Source organism: Pezoporus occidentalis, unplaced genomic scaffold, assembly GCF_034315485.1.
Source record: "Pezoporus occidentalis ecotype Australia unplaced genomic scaffold, CSIRO_AGI_Poc_V1 ctg76, whole genome shotgun sequence".
In the NCBI taxonomy this organism is placed as follows: domain Eukaryota; kingdom Metazoa; phylum Chordata; class Aves; order Psittaciformes; family Psittacidae; genus Pezoporus; species Pezoporus occidentalis.
Window position 1 is genome coordinate 976,021 of NW_026916115.1, and position 17,520 is coordinate 993,540.

General features: G+C 49.1%; 2 protein-coding genes across 3 annotated transcripts; one reads left to right on the top strand and one right to left on the bottom strand.

Moving 5' to 3' along the window:
• The first annotated feature begins 225 nt into the window (after window positions 1-225).
• MGST3 (microsomal glutathione S-transferase 3) lies at window positions 226-6,714 on the top strand. 2 transcript variants are annotated; one of them, XM_062602248.1, is made up of 6 exons: window positions 226-319; window positions 3,023-3,146; window positions 4,213-4,286; window positions 4,886-4,943; window positions 6,040-6,112; window positions 6,473-6,714. In XM_062602248.1, the coding sequence occupies exons 2-6, from the start codon at window positions 3,030-3,032 to the stop codon at window positions 6,580-6,582; spliced, it is 432 nt and encodes a 143-aa protein (XP_062458232.1). In that variant the 5' UTR covers window positions 226-319; window positions 3,023-3,029; the 3' UTR covers window positions 6,583-6,714. The 2 variants fall into 2 exon arrangements, with proteins under 2 accessions (XP_062458232.1, XP_062458231.1); XM_062602247.1 differs by having other exon boundaries at window positions 277-393.
• An 881-nt stretch (window positions 6,715-7,595) lies between these two features.
• ALDH9A1 (aldehyde dehydrogenase 9 family member A1) lies at window positions 7,596-16,919 on the bottom strand. The gene is made up of 11 exons (XM_062602242.1): window positions 16,604-16,919; window positions 15,754-15,899; window positions 14,558-14,687; window positions 14,106-14,240; window positions 13,406-13,602; window positions 11,670-11,810; window positions 10,778-10,966; window positions 9,067-9,154; window positions 8,570-8,711; window positions 7,900-8,012; window positions 7,596-7,788 (listed from the first exon to the last, which is right to left on the bottom strand). Exons 1-11 carry the CDS (start codon window positions 16,782-16,784, stop codon window positions 7,694-7,696), a joined length of 1,557 nt encoding a protein of 518 aa, XP_062458226.1. The 5' UTR covers window positions 16,785-16,919; the 3' UTR covers window positions 7,596-7,693.
• Window positions 16,920-17,520: the final 601 nt, after the last annotated feature.

Sequence of the window (17,520 nt, forward strand, 5' to 3'; positions counted from 1 at the left end):
TGAAGGAATCTGCGTGCTGGGGACGCATATGCAGAACTACCGGGTAGAACAAGAACCCCCTCAGCAAACTTCATGGTGGCTTTTTGCACGGCAAAACCCTCCGCAAAGCCACGTTAATCCGCGTTAAATTCACCTCTCAGACCACAACCGAGAGCCCCACGAAGTCGGTGAGCACCGCCCCACGCCGCCTGCAGCGGAGGGGGTCGGGCACTGCGGGGTCCCGCCTGCAGGCGGTGCCGTGGGCAGACCCGGTCCCGGGCGCGACTCCGTTTCCGCCTCCGAACGTGCCTCGCTAGGTTCCTGTGCGCGGCGCCCCAGGGTGAGTGCGGGCCGTGGGCCCCCAGCTCGCCCCTCCAGCAGCGGAGAACGCGGCGGGAAGGGAGCTCAGGTGGAGTGAGTGCTCCGAATGCATGCTTATTATGTGACTATCCTGACAGATGGCAGAAAAAAATACAGCGAGCGCCGTGACCCTCCTGACTTCCCCTTCCCCCCGGGAGCAGTCTTCGGGGAGAAGCGCCTGCAGGGTGAGCGGGATGCGGCGAGGCCTTGTCTGCACCCCGGCATGGTTAGCTTGCTTAGAGCCTGACCCTAGCCGCGGCGCTTGCAGTCTGCCTGTGGAGCTAAGTCTGCGCGCTCGCCTGCTGACAGAGGGGTCGAAAGACTCTCCTGGGTTGAGAGCCTGAGCTTTTGTCGGGTAGTCCAGGCAGAACCCAAGCGCTCGTCTGCACGGTGCGACTTGCTGAGGTTTGCTGACTCACAGTAACTGTAGTGGTATGGCAAACTTGATCTCCTTGATCTGGAGCAAAAGCATCCCCAGGAGCAATTCAGCTACAGCTCCCGGTCAGTGCTGTGTCACGCTCCAGAATCTCTTGGTCACGTGGCCCTGGCTTGAAGCATCCCTGCATGGAAGATACAAATTCAGTCTTGTGCACCATGCCAGTGCTTGTCAGCAGAGTCCTTGCAACTGCAGACAAAGGCTGCTGAAATGCTTGAGGGACCGGAATCCAGAAACAGGCACTAGGCATGCAGTCAGAGAGAGGGTAAAAGTCCTGTTGACTTTGGAGTGCTTAATGCAGCTCCAAATTACTAGAGCAAAGGTTTCAGGTGCAGTTTTATACCAACAGGGTAAGAGTAGCAACTTTGTAATACACCTGGCTTAATGCTTGCTGTGGACTTTGCTGTGAAGATGAAACTTCATACTATAATTTAGCACTGTGAAGATAAAGTACCTGGTTCTTGCTGGCTGGCAGGTGTTTTCCACCAGCCTTGTAATCTGGAAGGAGAAACGTGACCATCAGTTTACTCTATTGAGTGGGAATGTGTTCTGTTTCCAGTGTGCCATCTGTCAGGTGCTAACCTCTATTACATGTGGGTTCAGCTGACTTTTCTTCGTTACTTTAGGATTTCAGTGTTCTTATTGATAATTGTGTATCAGACTTCATGTGGACAAAGCTAGCTGTTGTCTTCCTCTTGCTCTATTGATAATAATCCCTTTGCAAATGAGAAATAAAACCCTCTGATTCCTAAGATCCCTTGGAGGGGAGGGGGGCCAGTGCTGCTGCAGTAGGAAGGCTGTTTGCACCAGTTCCGTGAGGTGGCCCATTTTTCCCCACACTGACAGTTTGTGCTGTTGGGATAGCGCAGGAGACACCAAAACCTCATTATATCATGGAAGCATGATATAATGGATGAAGGTAGGCATCAGCTGGGCTTGGCTTGGAGAGGGAATCATCTCCATGTTGGAGAGACGTCTCTGCTGTTTTCTGCTGTGCTCATCATGCAGCACTATCTTGGGTCACACAGACAGACAAGATCTGAGGTTTGGGATTGTGCAAGAGAACCCATGGCAGATGGTTATAGGGAAGGATCCTTGTGCTCACTTGCAGCCAGGGAGGGTGGCAGGGCACTCGGTGTTGAGCAGCTCCCAGCAGTGCAGGCTGGACCAGCAGAATGGGCAGCAGGAAGGAGGGAGAAGCATACAACAGCCTTGCTGCAGGGCAGCGTGGCAGAGGCTGCTGGATGCACCCTGTGCTCTATGCTTCTGTCTAAGGCCTGCACAAGGAAGTGCAGAACCATTAAATGAAAACCACATGGGCCCTGCCATCTCCTGGCTGGCAGACTTGCTTGTGCAGATGTTGGTAAATACCAGCAGCTGCATGTTGTTGCAGGCTGTTCACTAACTTGTGACTTTGAGAGGGTCCCTTGAAGCCATGGGGCTGAGCATCACTCATCTGGCCAGTGCCTCTTTATCAGAAAGGTTTGGTGGATATTGCTATTGTGGTGGGGTTTATTATTGTTTTATTGTTGACCTTAGCAGTACAAACTAACTATTCATGTAGCCCAGCACCTTTCACCTCAGGGGATTTCTGAGCCAGTGTGTGTTTGTATTATAATTCCCAACTTACCTCTTATTCCCAGAGCTTGCCTGGTTTCTCCTTGAGTTTATGAAAACTGCCTGCATTGGTAGCATCCCTCAGCAGGGAGTTCCACAGGTCTGCTTTTCATTGCATGAAACAACACGTCTTTTGTTTTTTTTTCAGGTCTATTTACTGACTTCATTTGGTAGTCTCTAGCCCTGGTGTTGAAGTGGCTGTGAACAATCAGTTCCCATCCACCCCTCCAGAACGTCTGGGTGGGCACAGCACAGTCAGTGTCAGTGAGTTGATAGGACTTAGCCAGCCGCAGCCAGAGCTGATGGAACCTACTGTTGGCCGTAGTCGTGCTTTGAGCCAGCGGCAGAACTCGGGTGCTCCATACACCACCTCCCACCAACACTTATGCCATTTTAAGGCTTACTTGACAGGAATTGCTCAGAGAGCCCTTGGTTTGTGCTGCTTAATAGCCAGCAGGCACCAAGAAAAAATTCCTCCACTCACTGTTTCTGTTTTCCTTCAGCCAGTCTCTGTGCTGGGAGGTCTTGGGTCCATATTCAGCAAGTCATCCACATACATACCTGCATGTATTGAGCTGACACTTCTCCAGTCACACCCTGAAATAGTAACAAGCTCTCTTTCTCTGACAGCACCAGCATGGCTGTTCTCTCCAAGGAGTATGGCTACGTCATCCTGACAGGGGCTGCCAGCTTCTTCTTGGTCATGCATCTTGCGGTGAAAGTGGCCAAGGCTCGCAAGAAGTACAATGTGGAGGTGAGTGCTCAGGCTGATGGAACAGGAAGGTTGGAGCCAGTCTGCAGAGGATATTGCAGACAAGCTAGGTGACCCCTTGCTTATTTTGGGTGATTTGCCAACATTTCCTGCCCCACCACATGGATATAGAAGGGGAGCTGCCATTCTGGCTTTCCGGACTGGAGCAGATGGCATGACAGAGCTTGGGGTTTGGGACATGAGGTGATTCCCACCAAACCAATACAGCTGAAAGCACAAGGCTTTGAGCTTGGAATCACTAATGAACAAGAAACTGCACATCCCTTTTTCCCCTGCAAAGAAGGCTGATGCAGCATTTGGGCAAAGAGATAATAGTGGAAAAAAAGTGACTGGAGGGTTTCTCAAACTTGGGGTCATGTGAGCCCTATCATAAGAAGTCTTCCAAAGTGACCTTCCCTCAGCATCCATTGAGGAGCCTTTGAGCTTGGCAGGGCTGTGGGATAGGTGGGGGCAGCCAGTCCTGTCCATGAGTCAGGGTGATGGCATGCAGAGGCTTCTGTGCCACTTGGCTCCAGCGCAAATGCTCCTTTATGGGAAGTCAGAAGAAGCGGTGGGCACAACGTCAGTCCTGGGCATGTGCTGCAGGCCATGGTGCCTGTTGGGGTGACACCTCTCCTACTGCATGAAGTCAGGGTTACAACAAACATGTCCTCCCAGGGCTGTTCCTGGGTGATGGGCTGTTGCCAGCTCAGAGGAGATGTGGGGGCACATCTTTGGTAAGGGTGCTTTGTTCTCCTCTCCAGAGACAGGATTTAAACAGGGAGGTCACACAGTGCCTGGCTATCTTCTGTTCAAAGCAGGGGACGGTTATGTTGCTCAGGGAGCTCAAGAAGCAGCCTGGGGCAAGAAATTTCAACAAAGCATTTGCTGCATGCAGGGCAGGAGACAGGCTCTAACTTGCCAGTGCAAGTCAGTTCTGCAAGCAGTCAGGGAGCACTGGGCTTTCCAGGGAGAGGTGCAGCAGGGCTTGCTCCATTGCTAGAGAACAGGCTTCTGAGCCCAGACTGCACTTGCTCATATTTTGCTGCTACTTTATTCTTTTTGGCAGTATCCAATCATGTACAGCACAGACCCTGAACATGGGCGTATGTTCAACTGCATCCAGCGTGCACACCAGAACACGTAAGTAACATGTATGCATGCAGGCCTTGGAAAGAGCCCAGATTGTGGAGCAGGCCCTACAGCTAGAGACTCACTGCTGACAAATGCTTAGGTTCATCCTCAGTGCTTGAGGAAGACACACTGCTGTGTAACACTTAGCAGTAAGGCCATGCTGGCTCTTTACCATGCCTTAAACCATGAGACAGGGCTGTGAAGCAGCCTCCTCTTCCCAGTGTCTGGCTTTTTGCCTCCATGGGTGAATCTAGACACTAAAAATCTTGTTTCTGGAGAGTCCATCGGGGGGCTGCTGATCTGTTGTGATGTCCAGGTCTCCCTGGGAATAGGCCTAAGTCCACCCAGCTATGCTAGACCAGGAAGTAACAACTCCTAGGTTAGCTGATGGTAAGTAGTATTTAGCAGGGGCTTATGGCACAGAAAATCTGTGCATGCTCAGATTTCTTTTTTCCTCCATCTGTGGCCGCAGTATCAAGCATGGAGACTTGTAACAGTCAGGCCCAACAGTGACCTTGGCAGGTGATGCTCACAGCTTGTGCATTTCTGGAGTTTGCTCTCTGTAAGCAACTTGAGCACAAACATAACCTCCTTGCTTTTATTTTCAGGTTGGAAGTTTACCCTGTCTTCCTGTTCTTTTTAGCCACTGATGGAGTCTTTCACCCAGTAAGTGACACTGCAGTGCAGGTCTGCATGACTGAACTTTGCTCTTGGCCTCTGACTTGGGAAGGGTGTGAGGCAGCAGGCAGCTTCACTAGCCACATCATGCTTCATAGCTGTGCCCCTTTTGAAAATGTAGTTGTAGAGGTCTTGTGCAGAGAAATCACAAGTATTTAATAAACTTGTTCCTGCTACTTCAGGTATTAGACCTCTTCCCTACACCTAAGGCTGCCTTGTTGGAGAAAGAGAAGCATTCATAGCCTCCAGTCTGTGAGTGGAAGGGTCCCTCCAAGCCTGCCTGTTTTTTCCAAGGCCTGCAGGGTCCTGCTGGGCTTCCATTAGTGCTACTCAGCAAGAATGCTTTTTCCCCCTATCTAAACAGACTTTCATGAGGAGTTTTATCTGGTAAGAATAGGTGGGGAGCACTATGATCTTCACACTCACTGCCACCACCAAAGGAGGTGTGTGAAGGATCAAAAAAAGCTTGGATTATTTTTCACTGAAAGATGTAGACAACTCGGGAGGAGGCAGGCGTGTGGGAGAGGCCAAAATCAGTAGCTCTTTTTTTGCCACCAAGAGACAAATCAGGTCCTTCTTGAATATTTTTTTTCAGAGAGGGAAAGAAGTAGCATAGGCAAATCTGACAAACCGGAGTCACACTGCAGCAGGTTCCAAGTGGAAACTTGTAACACCCAAAACAGAAAAATGTGTGCATCTACTGTAGGCACTGAAGTGGGGCTTGGGACAACAGCTGCCTCCAAGATCCTGGCACTTGGTGTTGCTCATTAATTGGACAGTGCTGCTGCCTGTACGACTTATCCATGTCTTGCCTGGGAGGAGTTGTGCTGCAAGAGCAAGGCTCAGCAGCACACTGCATGCTCTCTCCCCAAAGATGTCATGAAAGTGACTCCTCCTATACAAAACTCAATCTAGCGCACTGCATCAGTCACCCACCTCCTCCTTGCTGACTCCCAGCTGTCCCAGCAAGATCAGGACCCTTGCTGCAATTGCTGGTTACTTCTTTGAAGCAGGGCTGCTAGAACACCTAAGCACATGCAAGCAGCATGTCTCCAAAACCTTAATGCTTCTCCTTTTTCTCTAGCGGATTGCTACAGGGCTTGGCCTCACCTGGATCGTTGGAAGACTCCTTTATGCCTATGGTTACTACACAGGAGGTAGGTCTTTAGTCTGCAGCACGCAGCAGGTGCTTAGAAACTCAAGTCTCCTGCAGTGGCCTCAGAGCTTTTTAACTCCAGCTCACATCAAAGAAGCAGCATAAAGCTTCCAGTCAGGGTATAGAGAACAGGGTGCAGGTCCACAGGCTGCTAATGCTGCAGTATGCTCTTCCTACTGATAGGAAGAGCACTAGTCTACTAATAGTGCACACTGATGGTAGGTACATGGCCTGAGCTGGTGCCTGCTGGTTTGCCTTGTGATTTATCTTGAGTTCATGCTTCCTCTTTAATTTTCAGTATGGGCTCTTCCTCCAGTGATGGGCTGCTGAACTGACCGAACATGTCATCTTCTTTTTTCAGAACCAAAAAACCGAAGCAGAGGGGCCATTGGTTCACTTGCACTCATTGGGATGGTGGGCACAGGCGTGTATTCAGCTTTCCAGCACCTCGGCTGGATCAGCAAGAACTGACATCCTAATGGCTACCTGGGAAATCAAAGGGATTTTTAGTTTGTTTTCTTGTAGAACATTTCCTGGGTTTTGTTGCGGTTCTTTTTGCCTTTCGTCATTCAATAAAATGAAGCTGTCAATTCCGTATTTTCATTCTAAAGATACAGAGGGTTTTCTTAAGAAGTCTGCAGAATGCCAGAACAACTCTGGTTTTGTAGACTCACAGAAATCTGCCTGTCACACAGAGATGTTCTAGGTTTTATGATTTCAGTGACCGAAAAGCCATCTTCCAACTTGTTTAACACATACAGCAACAACCGTATTTCTGGACCTCTCAATTCATGTCACAATACAAGAACATGTTCCAGAGTTAATACTTATTTGATTGCTACAAAAAAAAAAAACAAACAAAAAAACGCTGTTGGCAAGCATTTAAAATTGTTGCTCGATCATCTTTATAAAGAAGAGTAGGCTTATAGGAAGGAAGTCAAATAGCATTTGTTTAAGAGCAGCAGGCCTCTAACCTATGCTGGACCCTGGTTGTGATCCCTGCGCTGTGGGGATGATTCTCAGGGCCATGCCTGTCCCAGGTGGCATTAGCTAAACATCCCCACAATAGCTTGTTCCCCTTGGAAGTGAGGCACAGACAGAAAAAGCAAAACTTGTGTTATGGGAGCTAGAGGAAATGACCAATCCTACCTTTAAGACTTTTATGTAGTCAGAGACTAGATGGAGCCTGTAGCTACAGGGTATCAATGTCCAAGAGCTTATATGTGCATGAGTAGGGACATACCTTTTAAAAAGTTGACTGATGGTAGGAGGTGCATGCTGCACCAGAAAGAACCTGTGCAAGACCTCTGCTACTGATAAACCTCTGGTAACACCTACTTAGCTGCATGAGCTGCTGCTGAAAGCCACACTGCTACCTCCTACTCAGAGGTTCCCATCCTGCACCAGGCAGGCCCTTATATTGCAGGGGGAGGGTGGATAAATGCTGCTCCAGCACTGTTTCCCCTCCTAGGCACTTCACTTACTTACAATTTTAGAGCACTTTATTGCTGTGTACATGATCCGTATCTCTGTCTAACAAGCAAGAACTGGCTGATGCTCCCTTGAGCCAACCCCAGAGGCACTAAAACACTGATTCCACATCACCCATCTCTACGCAGACAGTCTTCAGCTGTGAGTAGTACTCAATGGCTGCCCGTCCATTCTCTCTGCCAAATCCTGCAGGGACAAGCCAGAAGTGAGAACACAGCTCCATGCAGTACCAGGTACCACTCATACCCCCGTCTAACTGGCACATAGTCATACCAGGGAAGGTCAAACAGAGCTCACCTGATGCCTTGTATCCTCCAAAAGGCAGCTCCACAGGGCTGAGGTTGTAGTTATTAATGAAGCACATCCCAGCCTTGAGAGCAGCCACTACCCTGTGAGCCTTCTGGATATCCCTGCAGGAAAAGGGCAGTTTAGCTGTATCCCTTCCCATTCATCCCCTCCTTCCCTGCCAGCTAACACACCACTAGAGAAAGGTCCACAGGTCACAGCGGTTTTCAGAGTCTGACCTCCCCTACTCTGTCTTTGCCAGCTCAAAGGACACATCACCTATTCCCAAGTACATTCAAAACTGATTTGAAAAGGCAGGACAAGGACACCAGCAAAGCAGACTATGGCAAACAGCCAACAGCTGTCTTTGCATGCTTTCAGCAGCATAGCAGGCTCCTGCTGCATGTCACCTGGAGATGCAGGAAGGCAGGCAGCAGGCCAAGCACAGGCTGGAAGGAGTCTGAAGAACAGCTGGGCCCACTTAGCCCTTCAGAAAAAAATGGGAGGAGATGCATAGTCATTTATAAAGTTCCCTCTTGGCAATCCCTTGCTCCAGCTTTTCTGGAAGAGGATATCCATGTGTATGCCAGGGATTGCAAGACAAACATCAAGTTGTCACAGTATTTCCCTTCTTGTCCCCTCCCTAGACTGCTTCCACACCAGTCACACTTTCCAGTCGTACCTGGTGAAGACTCCACCTGCCAGGCCAAATTTGGTGGTGTTAGCTCTTTCCACAGCCTCCTCCTCTGTGTCAAATGGCAGAATGGACATGACAGGCCCAAAGATCTCTTCCTTCACACATGTCATGTCATCTGTACAATTCCCTGGAAGCATGGCAGAGCACATGGGCTTTAAGAGGAAGATCTAGGTTGCACAGCCTGTGCATTCAGCAACCCACACAGCCTTCAAGCTAGCACTCAGCACTGCACAGCCCCCTCTCCCCCTTGGCTTGGCTAGCAAAGGAGCAAGCCCCATCCTGCATCTCAAGGCAGCAAAGGCACAAACTGCATGATTCCCGTCAGACCCTTCAACACCAGAGATTTCTCTGGATACCCATATGAATGTCTGCCCACACTGTGGACATATACAGTCGGGTTACACTGAACACAGCTTTCTCTAGAAGAAACTCAGCAATACCCATGTAGAAGACTACACTATCATGAACAGGAAGGATCATACCTAACACACAGGGTCGCATGTAGTAGCCATTCTTCAGCTTCGGGTCATCTGGCACATATAGGTCCCCACCGCACAGAACCTCTGCCCCCTGAAAAAGAGCCAAGCAGAGGAGCATCCTGCACAGCTGGCATAGCTCAGAGCTCCATCCAAGCTGATCTTGAATTGTTTCCAAGGATGGGGTTATCTACCACCTCTCTGGGCAACCCATTCCAGTGTTTCACCACCCTCACAGTGAATAATTCCTTCCATATATGTAGTCTGAATCTACCCTCTTTTGCTTTAAAACCATTATCCCTTGTCCTGTTGCAACAGCCCCTGCTAAAAAGTTTACCCCCATTTTTCTTATAGCCCCCTTTAGATACTGGAAGACTGTAATAAGGTCTCTCTGGAGTCTTTTCTTCTCCAGGTTGAAGAAGCCCAACTCTCTCAGCCTGTCCCCACAGCAGAGGTACTCCAGCCCTCTGACCATCTTTGTGGCCTTCCTCCAGGCTCACTCCAAAGGTCCACATCCTTCTTAGGCTGGGGAGCCCAGAGCTGAACACAGTACTGCAGGTGGGCTCTCAAGAGAGTGGAACAGAAGGGCAGAATCCCCTTCCTTCAACCTGCTGGTCACACTTTGATGCAGCCCAGGATACAGTCAGCTTTCTGGGCTGCGAGTGCACACTGTGGGTTCACATCCAGCTTTTCATCCACCAGTACCTGCGAGTTCTTCTCCTCAAGGCTGTTCTCAATCCCTTCATCTCCCAGACTGTATTGATACCAGGGTGTGCTCCAACCCATATGCGGCACCTTGCACTTGGCTTTGTTGAGCCTCCTGAGGTTCACATGGGCCCACTACTCAAGCTTGTCCAAGTCCCTCTGGATGACATCCCATCCCTCAGGCATGTAAACTGCACTACTCAGCTTGGTGTCATCAGCAAACTTGCTGAGGGTGCACTCAATCCCACTGCCTGCATCACTGATATAAACAGTACTGGTCCCATTATAGACCCCTGAGGGACACCACTATTACCAATCTGCATCTGGTCATTGAGCCACTGACCACTACCCTCTGATGCAACTATCCAATTCCCCATCCACAAAACAGTCCACCCATCAAATCCACCTCTCTCCAATTTAGAAAGAAGGATGCTGTGGGGGACTGTGTCAAAGACCTTAGAGAAGTCCAGATAGACAACATCCATACCTCTTCCTCTGTCTATTAATGTAGTCACTCCATCACTGAAGGCCACTAGGTTGCTCAGGCAGGACTTGCCTGACCTTGGTGAAGCCATACCGGCTGTCTTGAATCACTGCTCTGCCCTCCATATGCCTTCACACAGCTTCTAGGAGGATCTGTTCCATGATCTTCCCAGGCAGAGAGGTGAGGCTGACAGGTCAGTAGTCCCCAGGGTCCTCCTGTATCCTTCTTAAAAATGGGTGCAATGTTTCCCTTTTTCCAGTCACTTGACTGCCATGACTTTTCAGGTATCATGGAGAGTGGTTTGGCAACTACATCAGCCAGTTACCTGAGGATGCTACGATGCATCTCATCAGGTCCCACAGTCTTATGTTATCTAGTGGCCCAAGACACTTACTGAGTAATTCAACCACAACAGAGAAATAAAACGAGCTGAACTGGAAGACATGGGGCAGGAAAGCAGCTCTGGACTGTTTGTCTAACAAGACAGTGATATTTCAGGGCAGTCACAAGGCAGCATCACAATCTCACCTGTTCCTTCGCCTGCTTGATAAAGCCCTGGACACGATCCAGGTGGGGTCGGTTGATGAGGGCTCCCATCCGTGTGTCTTCCAGAAGCGGGTCTCCAATTTTGATTTTCTGTGTGCGTTTCACCACCTCCTTTGTGAAGACATCCAGTATCTTCCTCTCCACAAATACCCGCGTGCCATTGCAGCACACCTGAGATACAGCACAGGTGGTTCAGTACATGACACACAACAAGCACTCCACAGTCTTTCCCTGTTTGGCTCCTGCTATAAAGGTTCTCAGGAAATCACCTCCACAGCTACTAAACAAGGTAACTTGCCCCTGGGAACAAAGAAGACTACATTACCCTGCTGCTCATAACTGCACTGAACAGTCCATGATGGACGTAATAGTACTGACGCAATCAGGTAGCAAAACTGCATCAAGTCACAAGCAGAAGAGAATTTTAGCTGACTTTTCAGTTCCCAGAGATGAACCTGTTAAGCCCATTTGCCAGCAGGATTTCAAAAAAGCCTGCAGCACATGTGGAGATCCCAAACTTGGGAGAGACAGAGTCCCATAGGGTCATGGCTTAGCACACGAGACTAGAACCTGCTGCCCCTCCAGAGGATACCAGCACAGGAACAGCTGCTCTGAGCTGGGTACTGGTTGTTAGAGAAGTTCCGCTTCTGGGAAGGACAGGGCATCAGGTAAGACACACTCTGCTGGGACAATATCTACTACCTTCTGCAAGGACATCCATTCCGATCCTTTGTGACACTGCACAGGGAAATGCATGGCAAGATAGGGGTATCAGGGCATCCCTCACTACAAAAGGCAGAGCCTGGCTCTGCTGCCCCATTCTCAAACCCTCCACCTCACTGGAGAGGATCGTTCCTGCCGCAAGGACACACACCTCACCCTGTGTAAGGAAGTTGGCCATGAGGGCTCCATTCACAGCATTCTCCAGGGCACAGTCTGAAAAGATGATAAGGGGGGATTTGCCCCCCAGCTCCAAGGTGACTGGCTTGATGCCTTTAGCTGCCATCTCCATAATCTGAGGGAAACAAGGACAGAAGAGACAAGTGACCCACTGGCAAAGAGAAGCCTGGTGGAGGGAGGGAAGAGAGACCCAAAAGGTGAGTTCCTGCAGGGCCCTTCACCTATAGAAGCAGCACAAAGGGCAAGCTGGGTTTCCTAGATGTGTGTAGTTCAACTGGGGATGGTTTCAGAGGGTTTGATTCTTGTTATTTTCTGAAGATAAAACCAACAAAACCTGAAGAGTCATTTACAGGAAGTCTTGTGCTCAGTGTAAGCTGAGGACAGCTGTAACTGTATCTGTGTCACTGCACCCCACAGGTACACACATGTACTGTGTTCAAGGGCAACATTTCACAGAATCGTTTGGGTTGTAAGGTCATTCAGTTCCAACCCTCTGCCATGGGCAGGGACACCTTCCACTAGACCAGGTTGCTCCAAGCACCATCCAACCAGGCCCTGAACACTGCCGGGGATGGGGCGGCCACAGCTTCTCTGGGCAACCTGTGCCACTGCCTCACCGGCCTCACAGTAAAGAATTTCTTTCTAGTACCTCATTTAAGTCTACCCTCTTTCAGTTTAAAGCCATTTTCCCTTGTCCTGTCACTATATGCTCTTGTAAAAAGCCCCTCTCCAGATTTTTTTGTAAGCCCCCTTTAGGTACTAGAAGCTGCTCTAAGGTCTCCCTGGAGCCTTTTCCAGGCTGAACAAACCCAGTTCTCTCAGCACCTCTCCATAGCAGAGGTGCTTCAGCTCTCTGACCATCTCTGTGGCCCTCCTCTGGGCTCATTCCAACAGGTCCACATCCTTCTTATGTTAGGGAGCCCAGAGCAGTACTCCATATGGGGTCTCACCAGAGTAGAGGGGGAGAATCCCCTCTCTCAACCTACTGGTCACCTGGTCACACTCCTTTTGATGCAGCCCAGGATACGGTTGGCTTTCTGGGCTGGAAGCACACACTGCTGGCTCATGTTGAGCTTCTCATCAGCCAATACCCCCAAGTCCTTCTCAGGGCTGCTCTCAATCCAGTCTCTGCCCATCATGTAGTTGTGCTTAGGATTGCCCCAACCCACAGCAGGACCTTGCACTTGCCCTTATTAATCTTCATGAGGTTCCCCTCTTTCAAATCAGATTTCTAGATGTCTAGGGACTTTTAATTTTTGAAGAATTAATTGAGCATAAGAAATTCAGAGAAACTGACCTCTTGCTTAAAACCAGTAGACTCTAAGCAGCTAAAGTGAACTATTACTGCCAAAAACATTCATATAATTTCCTAGCACTGGTGTTTTACATACCCTCTTCCCCACATAGACAGCCACTGTAGCAGCTCAGAGACTTCACTGCAATCAGTGTCTACACAAGGGAAGATGACCATGGGGTTCCTCTAAAATGACTGAGCGCCTGAGCCAGTGCCCAGTGGGCTAATGGGAGCCCTAGAGTAACTCTGTGTCATTTGTATGTGCAAGGTCCTTGCTCAGAATGAAATGTACTGACTCCCACCCCATCTTTATAAGCCTCATGCACAAAAGCTCAAGAAGGTATTGGCATCCACAACACACCACAAAGGCCAGCACTACAGACCTCTTGCATCCCTGACTGCAAAGGTGCCCTTACCTTCATGCCAGTTGGCACACTGCCAGTAAAAGAGATTTTGGCCACATCTGGGTGATGACAGAGTAACTGGCCCGTGGCTGCCCCACCCTGCACCACGTTGAACAGCCCCTTGGGCACACCAGCCTCTGTGAAGATCTCTGCCAACTTCACCACTGAAACGGGGGTGAAGGGAGAAGGCTTGAAGACCATTGCATTGCCTAGGGGAATGCAGACAGAGGCAAGGCGGGGTTAACACCTGAAATACTTTAAAAGGAGGAAAAAAAAACCCAAACGAACAAAAAACCTCACCCCACACAATGAGTTTGTCTCAACATATCCCAGAAGATCCCCCCCAAAAGAATGGGAAACAGTTTCAGATAAACGCTGCAACCAGCAAAAGAGAGTAACTGCACTTTCCTACTGGGAAAGGCCGGGGAAGATGGGGCTGCTGATCCTGCACTGCAGACATTTCCAGAGACCTTCCTTATATGGTACAAAGCCACGCAATCAGCCTTTCTCCTTATGCACTCCCACCTTCTTGGTGCCTGCCATGTTTTCATTTCCATTTCTTTTCTCTTCCTGCCAGAGTAGCAGCTTGAAGGTTCTGCTAATCCTTTAACAACTCCTTCAAGGTAATCCTGGACTTCATCCCCCAAATCACTCTTTCCCACAGGATGATTTGGCTTCAAGGAGAAGCTTGTGTAGGCAGAGTCTCCATTACCACAAGCCAAGGCCGGGGCAGACTTCCAGCAGGCAATCTGGAAAGGGTAATTCCAGGCTCCAATCCCAACACACACCCCGAGGGGCTCTCTCCGAGTGTACCCAAAGGATCCCCCTGGAAGTTGGATGTGTTCACCTGCAAAGAAAAGAAACAGCCAGAAGAAAAATAAAGCCCCTACCTGTCTCATCAGAGCTTCAGGGGCCAGAACTCACTTTAATTTGGAACAGACACGCAGCTTTTACCCCAGCAAGTTCGCAGAAGGTGTGTAAGTTGCAACAGAACACAGCAGCATTAGGCAGAGATCTCTGAAAATCCCTCCAAGATCTTCAGAAAAAAGCAACAGTCCATCTCTTAGAGAAATCAGCAGCAAAGATGGTCTTGTGCCATGAAGTTACCAGGGAATGCAAGTGGCAGGACAGAGAGTAAAGAGCAAACTCTGCTAACGTTCTCACCAGCTAGAGATCCTGCTAGTCCTGCATAATACTCCAGGCACTGCCAGGATATGTCGATGTCCACTCTGGCTTCAAAGATGGACTTCCCATTGTTGATGGTTTCCATGGTGGCAATTTCTTCTCTCTGCTCCTGTGGGAAGCACAGAGCAGTAACATGTTAGAGAAGCCTATAGCAGAACTTCACAATGAGACAGCTGTTTCCCAAGCACATAAGTCCCAAACAAGACTCTGCAATCAGGTAAGCCAGGCTCTGCTGTGAGAAACTGTCATCTCTAAAATGTACATTCCCAACTGCTATTTATCAATTTCCCTGGGCCAATTGATCGCAGGGGAATGTTAAACACTGAGGTTCCCTGCTTGTCCAGTCTGTCCATCCCTGTCTATCTAAAAGATGAGCAAACCTGAACTTAGAAGCCAGCTGGCAAACAATGGACTGGGAAGAAGAGCAAACAGCAAGATCAAAATGGAACCAGAGGACTTAGTGAAGGACAAACGAAGCAACACAGCTGTGACTTGTCCTTTAACAGACCATATTCCAGGCAGAAACAGTATCCTGCTGTGGAAGTTTGGCAAAAAAAAAAAAAAAAAAAATTTTCTATCATCACATACACATACCAGGGAAAGAAAGTCTGGTTTCTTACAAATCTGTGCTTTAATGCTAACATCTAAGAACATGTTATCTTGCAAAGGAGTTTGTGATAAAGCTAGCTTACTTGTATCCTCTCCCATATCCTCTCCCAAGTGTGTTATCTGCTATCTAAAAGTCAGCATTCCAACATTTTTTAGTGCTAAAATAAGGCCTACTCCAGCCACGTGACAGCAGCATCTTGACAAGCTGAAAAGTTCAATAATGTAACGGTTATGCAATTTCAACTTTGAAACTGCATGCAGTGAAGCTTTATCTTTGAAGCTATGAAACAAAGTAAGAGCCCTGAAAGATGTCAACTGGATAGCTTTAGTTTTGTGTCTTTTAACAGAACTAAGCAGAGAAGTTACACACTGCTTTTGAATAGAGCGACAGACTAAAGCCCTGCAAAAGACAGCCTACTGTCTTCTGGACACAGGTGGGTTTTAACTCTTGTGTTCCTTCTGGAGCTCAGGAAGTCCTGCTGAAAGCCTCCAGCAGCCACATTAACCCACAGGAAAGCTCAGAGACAGAACCTCTCCAAGAGAAGAGGTGAGCTCCCACAACATACCCGAATAATTCTGGCAGCCTCCAGCATCACCCTGCTTCTCTCCATCCCAGACATCTGACTCCATATTTTAAAGGCAGCCTTTGCACTCTGCACAGCCAGATCAACTTCCTTCTCCCCAGAGCAGAGCACCTTGCATATCACACGACCTGGGAACATTTTAAACATGAAATAAGTAAGACAGACGTCTCAGAAAAGGGGCACTGAAGAATGTAGTTTATATTGTATCAAAACACAAAGACTTCAGTCCAGTCATTTCTACCAGGCTACACAACTTCATGCTGTGATTCCACTGATTTTTAATTGGCTACAGAAGAGGCACTTTAATTCAGCTGCTCTGATTTAAATATCTGTAATTCTCCATAGTCGTGTTCTGGTTACTAATTAGCTCAACTCATTACAAAATTCCTCTGTTCCCCATTGGAGCTTGTTATACTTCTACTACCAGCCTCAGGGCTCTGTTACATATTGTTCTGCATAGTTAAGCGCTATCTTTCTTGAAATGATTCTGCTGAAAATTACATACCTCGAGATAAAAACATAAATTAATTTTAGAAATGTTTAAATCGTGTTATTTGCCAAGATCAGGCACCACTCGATTATTTGTTTGACAGCAAATCGGAGCTGATTTATGCTGAGGAGTCTGACAATGGACCTGCACTGCAGGAGGCAAAACGCAGCCCTCAGACCACCACGGCGTTAAGGACGCCTTCACAGGCAGCATCTGACGGCGGGAGAAGTCGAAAGCGTCCGACCCTTGCAGGCAAATACAAAGCGGCAACTCTGGGCTCTGACCCCGCGTCTCAGCGCAGGGTCAACCCCCCCACCCCAAGCAGACAGAGCGGGGCTGTACCTGTGGCAGGCTCATACACCTCCTCAGCCTGCCCGCCGTCGGTCGGATGAACGCGGGCGCCCGCCCGGTAGTTAAGGGGCTGGTGGATGGTGACGGTGCCGGTAGCGCTGCTCATGGCGAGTCTGGATCGGATCACGAAGAGAGAAGGAATGAAGGCCGACAACCGGGTCCGCGCCTGCATCGGCTGGGCCGTCGGGTGAATGCGGTGGGTGGGGAAAACCCCACGGGCGAAGAACCCACAACCTCCAGGACACCCCCTTCCGCTAGCGCCGCTTCCGCCGCCGCCACCTTTTACCTCTGGGCCGCGGGTTTCGCAACACCCCTGCCCGACGTCTGCTTGCGCGCCGAGGTGTGGCGGAGCCCGCGACCCTGCCCAGCGCTCGGGCTCCCTCTGGCGGCTCGGAGGTATTACGGAGCGCAGTGTGCAACTAGCTCCCCTCCCCAAGACACCGCGTGTGGTGTGATGCGACTTGAGCGTGCTCTATAAAACAGCGAGAATTAACTCAATATTCACTATTTAACATGGTATTGCACCTGCTGCACGCTGTGTAAGGTGTTTCAAATTTATCCCTTTGCCACGCATCTAGTAAAAAACTTCCCAGTAAGACATACCCTATGATAAACCTCTGGTCATCGAAGCAAGAAAATCAATAGCCCCTCACGTTACAGCCTAACTTGAGTCGCACTAAGATTTATTCACCCTTTTTAAACAAGGTGAGCAGGTTCCAGCTAACAAGAGTGATCCAGACAGTTATTTGGTGAAGCAGGAGACAGTGTAGAGAGCTTCCTGGCCCAAGAGTGAAGCTTTTTAAGAGATGTACTGATGATCATCAGTCCGTTTAGCAGTAAAGTTAAGGGGCATGAGCAAAAACACTGCTGTGATAACCACTTAGGCAATAAAGAGTTGAGTAGCAGTG

Coding starts and splice junctions, on each gene's coding strand:
- MGST3 (XM_062602248.1), top strand. CDS start 3,030: ATGGCTGTTCTCTCCAAGGAGTATGGCTACGTCATCCTGACAGGGGCT. Junction 3,147..4,212: donor GCAAGAAGTACAATGTGGAG/GTGAGTGCTCAG, acceptor TCTTTTTGGCAG/TATCCAATCATGTACAGCAC. Junction 4,944..6,039: donor CTGATGGAGTCTTTCACCCA/GTAAGTGACACT, acceptor CTTTTTCTCTAG/CGGATTGCTACAGGGCTTGG.
- ALDH9A1 (XM_062602242.1), bottom strand. CDS start 16,784: ATGCAGGCGCGGACCCGGTTGTCGGCCTTCATTCCTTCTCTCTTCGTG. Junction 10,967..11,669: donor ACTTCCTTACACAGGGTGAG/GTGTGTGTCCTT, acceptor GCTGTATCTCAG/GTGTGCTGCAATGGCACGCG. Junction 8,712..9,066: donor CATGCGACCCTGTGTGTTAG/GTATGATCCTTC, acceptor CCATGCTTCCAG/GGAATTGTACAGATGACATG.